The 2,890-nt window shown below is 32.6% G+C and overlaps 1 protein-coding gene across 4 annotated transcripts; it reads right to left on the minus strand.

Moving 5' to 3' along the window:
* Positions 1 to 257: 257 nt before the first annotated feature.
* On the minus strand, positions 258 to 1,665 carry LOC133698442 (uncharacterized). Of its 4 annotated transcripts, none has more exons than XM_062121362.1 (2): positions 1,303 to 1,665; positions 258 to 826 (listed from the first exon to the last, which is right to left on the minus strand). In XM_062121362.1, the coding sequence occupies exon 2, from the start codon at positions 798 to 800 to the stop codon at positions 411 to 413; it is 390 nt and encodes a 129-aa protein (XP_061977346.1). In that variant the 5' UTR covers positions 801 to 826; positions 1,303 to 1,665; the 3' UTR covers positions 258 to 410. The 4 variants fall into 4 exon arrangements, with proteins under 4 accessions (XP_061977346.1, XP_061977344.1, XP_061977345.1 ...); XM_062121360.1 differs by having other exon boundaries at positions 258 to 829; positions 1,303 to 1,663; XM_062121361.1 differs by having other exon boundaries at positions 258 to 802; positions 1,303 to 1,661.
* Between the last annotated feature and the right edge of the window lie 1,225 nt (positions 1,666 to 2,890).

Genomic DNA, 2,890 nt, shown 5'->3' on the forward strand with positions numbered 1-2,890 from the left:
AATAGCCCGTGGTGGCAGCAACTAATTCCATCTTGTCCAATTCTAAGTTGGTCTTCCATGCTAACTGAAGTATCTGTACAAATTGGATTAAAATACAGAATATACAACACAATGCAAGAGGTTAAATATATAGATAAAGTTTCTCTTTAATGTATTTCTACTTCACTTATTGACCTTCAAGACAAACAAGAGTCCCTATAGACTAGGTGATGTGGCCAAATTAACCAAACAATGGAAAGTCACAGTGCTCTCTATCATTTAAGATCATTAAACTTGCAAAACAGCCATTAATCATGAAGTCAAACTAGTTACAGCTGCATGAGGTTTCTTGAGTACTTTCTACATACACAGCATAACCATTATTAGTGACTAAGAAAAATACACTACTAAAAGAGTCAATCGAAACTAATTCAGCTAGGGGTAGCATTACATTTTCCCTGCAACCATGGCAACCTTTTCTCACTCTTTAGTGAGATAAATATCTCCCTGGCATTGGGGTTCTCAAATAAATCCAAGGCAAGAAAGTAAATCCGTTGATCAACACCTTGCATCTCATCCAATACTTTGATGCATTTACTTATAGAAAACCGATCCTCATTCTTCATAATAGCAGCTGCCCTCATTTTAGAAGCAGCAGCAATTTCCAGCATAGCATCCACAATGGCATCACCAGTGGCCTTACGACTCCTCTTCCCACGACCAGAACCTCCTGGCGTCACAGATTGACGTTTGTTGTGTCCATCCAGCATGTTGACATCATCTCCAGAGCCCGACGAACCATCATCATCCACATAAGCCATAACTACACTAGAATGAGCAGACGCGCCTTCTAATTCTCAATACACGTATAATCAACAATTTCTCAAATTGAATAAACCAAAAAATAAGACAATCAATGATAATTCTAAGTATTTTCTCAAAATGCCCTCAACAAATCCAGGAAAAAAAAAGAAATCTTAAAAATTTAATTTTCTAACCCACGTTCAACGAATTGAAAAGTAACTAAACAATGCATAATACAAAAAGGGATCATCTTTTTGCTCAAAATATTACACTGGTTTCATACATCCAACAAAAAAGTGATATTTGATCAAAGCTCGGAGAAAAAATAAAATAAAACCCGTCACTATTTTCCCAATTCTGATACTGGATCAATGTCAAAATTATTACTTAGCAACCAAACAACGCATTCAGAGAAAGTTCACAAAAACAAAAAATAAAAACAACTAAGGGAACAGAATATTTCAGTCAGAGAAGCATGAATTGAAGAATTAAACAAAAAAGGGAGAGTAAAGAACTCACCTTTGCAGTGATTATGAGTTTGTTTGTGCTTTTGATTAGAGAATCAAGAGGTGAAAAAGCAATCTCAACTCTCAAGGGTTTACAGAACAAGAAGAAATATAAAGCAGGCTAAGCGTCCAGGCCTGCTGATAAAGCCCAATCCTTGCCCTCAAATATACAATATTTTGCTAGCCCAAGTTTGTATTTTTCGTACATAACTTGTGAATTATCCTTTTTAAATCAGATTTTTAATCTTGTCTATAGTATCATGGAAATAAGATGAAATTCAAAGGTGTTCTAGAATTTAAATAAAAATAAGATACTAAAAAAACATGATAGTAAATTATAGCTTTTAATATTATTTAAAAAAACTTTTCTTTTTCGATTCTCTTATTGAAATCTTTTTTTTTTTAATTCCATGATACTGCAGGAGTTTTAAACTCAATCCAACACTTGAGTGGGTCCCTTGAAAGCCTAGATATACATGGATAGGATAAACTGAGAAGAGTGTGCCTCGTCAACTTCAACACCTCACTGTCCTCAAGTATTTGTATGTAAGGTTTTTCATGGGAGAGGAATTTGGGGAAGCTTTGCCAGATTGGTTGGGTAACATTTCTTCTCTTCGATATCTTTGGACCTGGCATTGCAAGAATCTCAAGCGACTGCCAAGCTCAACAGCCATGCAACGCCTCTCCAAATTAAAGCAATTGCGGATTTTTGGGGGATGTCCATTTCTATCAGAAAATTGTAGAGAGAAGAATGGCTCTGAGTGGCCCAAGATTTCTCATATCCCATCGCTGGATATAAGATAGAGGATACACTTGAACAGGGTTTTTTTTTTTTTTTTACTGTGGTGTCCGGGCTAGCTTACATGTATCCTGACTAATTTCACGGGACTTTAAAGTTAATGACCACATAAACTTTCAGTGGTCTTAAAATTTATAGCACTTGAATTAGTGATTTATAGAGAATAAGTTCAAAATGATAAGTTGAGATATTCTTCTCAAAATTAAAATTTTCTATTACTTTGTTTGCCGAGGAGGAGAACCAATTAAAGTTTTCAATTTAATGAAAGCAATTACACTCCATTCCTTTATTTCATTTAAAACATTTTATAAAATAAATGATTATTTGTTTCTCTATTAAGTAATAAGCTAAAAGGTGTAAGGAATTCATTGTTCATCCACACCCAATGTATTATGAATTCCAACATTTCTCTTTTTTTCTTTTTTTTTCTTTTTTTCTTCTTTTTTTACAACTTTCCCTTTTTTTCTTTTTCTTTTTCGTTTATTTTTTCTTTTTTTTTCAAAATTACTTTTCTTTTTTTTCCAACTTTCCCTCTTTTTTTGGTTTATTTTTTTCCAAAATTATCTTTATTGGTTTTACTTTTTTAATATTGAGTTGGTTAAAAATTTCGCTTTGTATTTTTTTTCCTTTAAAATACTGTGGATTGCTACGGTGTTTTCCCATATAGTTTTTCTATTTTATTTTTTTATTTTTTAAAATTATATTTGTTGATTTTATTTTTTTAATATTGAGCTGATTGAGAATTTAATTTTGTAATTTTTTTCTTTAAAACATTGTTGATTGCTACAGTGTTTCTTCGCAT

This window comes from Populus nigra, chromosome 7 (genome assembly GCF_951802175.1).
Source record: "Populus nigra chromosome 7, ddPopNigr1.1, whole genome shotgun sequence".
Classification (NCBI taxonomy): Eukaryota; Viridiplantae; Streptophyta; class Magnoliopsida; order Malpighiales; family Salicaceae; genus Populus; species Populus nigra.

Coding starts and splice junctions, on each gene's coding strand:
- LOC133698442 (XM_062121362.1), bottom strand. CDS start 800: ATGGCTTATGTGGATGATGATGGTTCGTCGGGCTCTGGAGATGATGTC.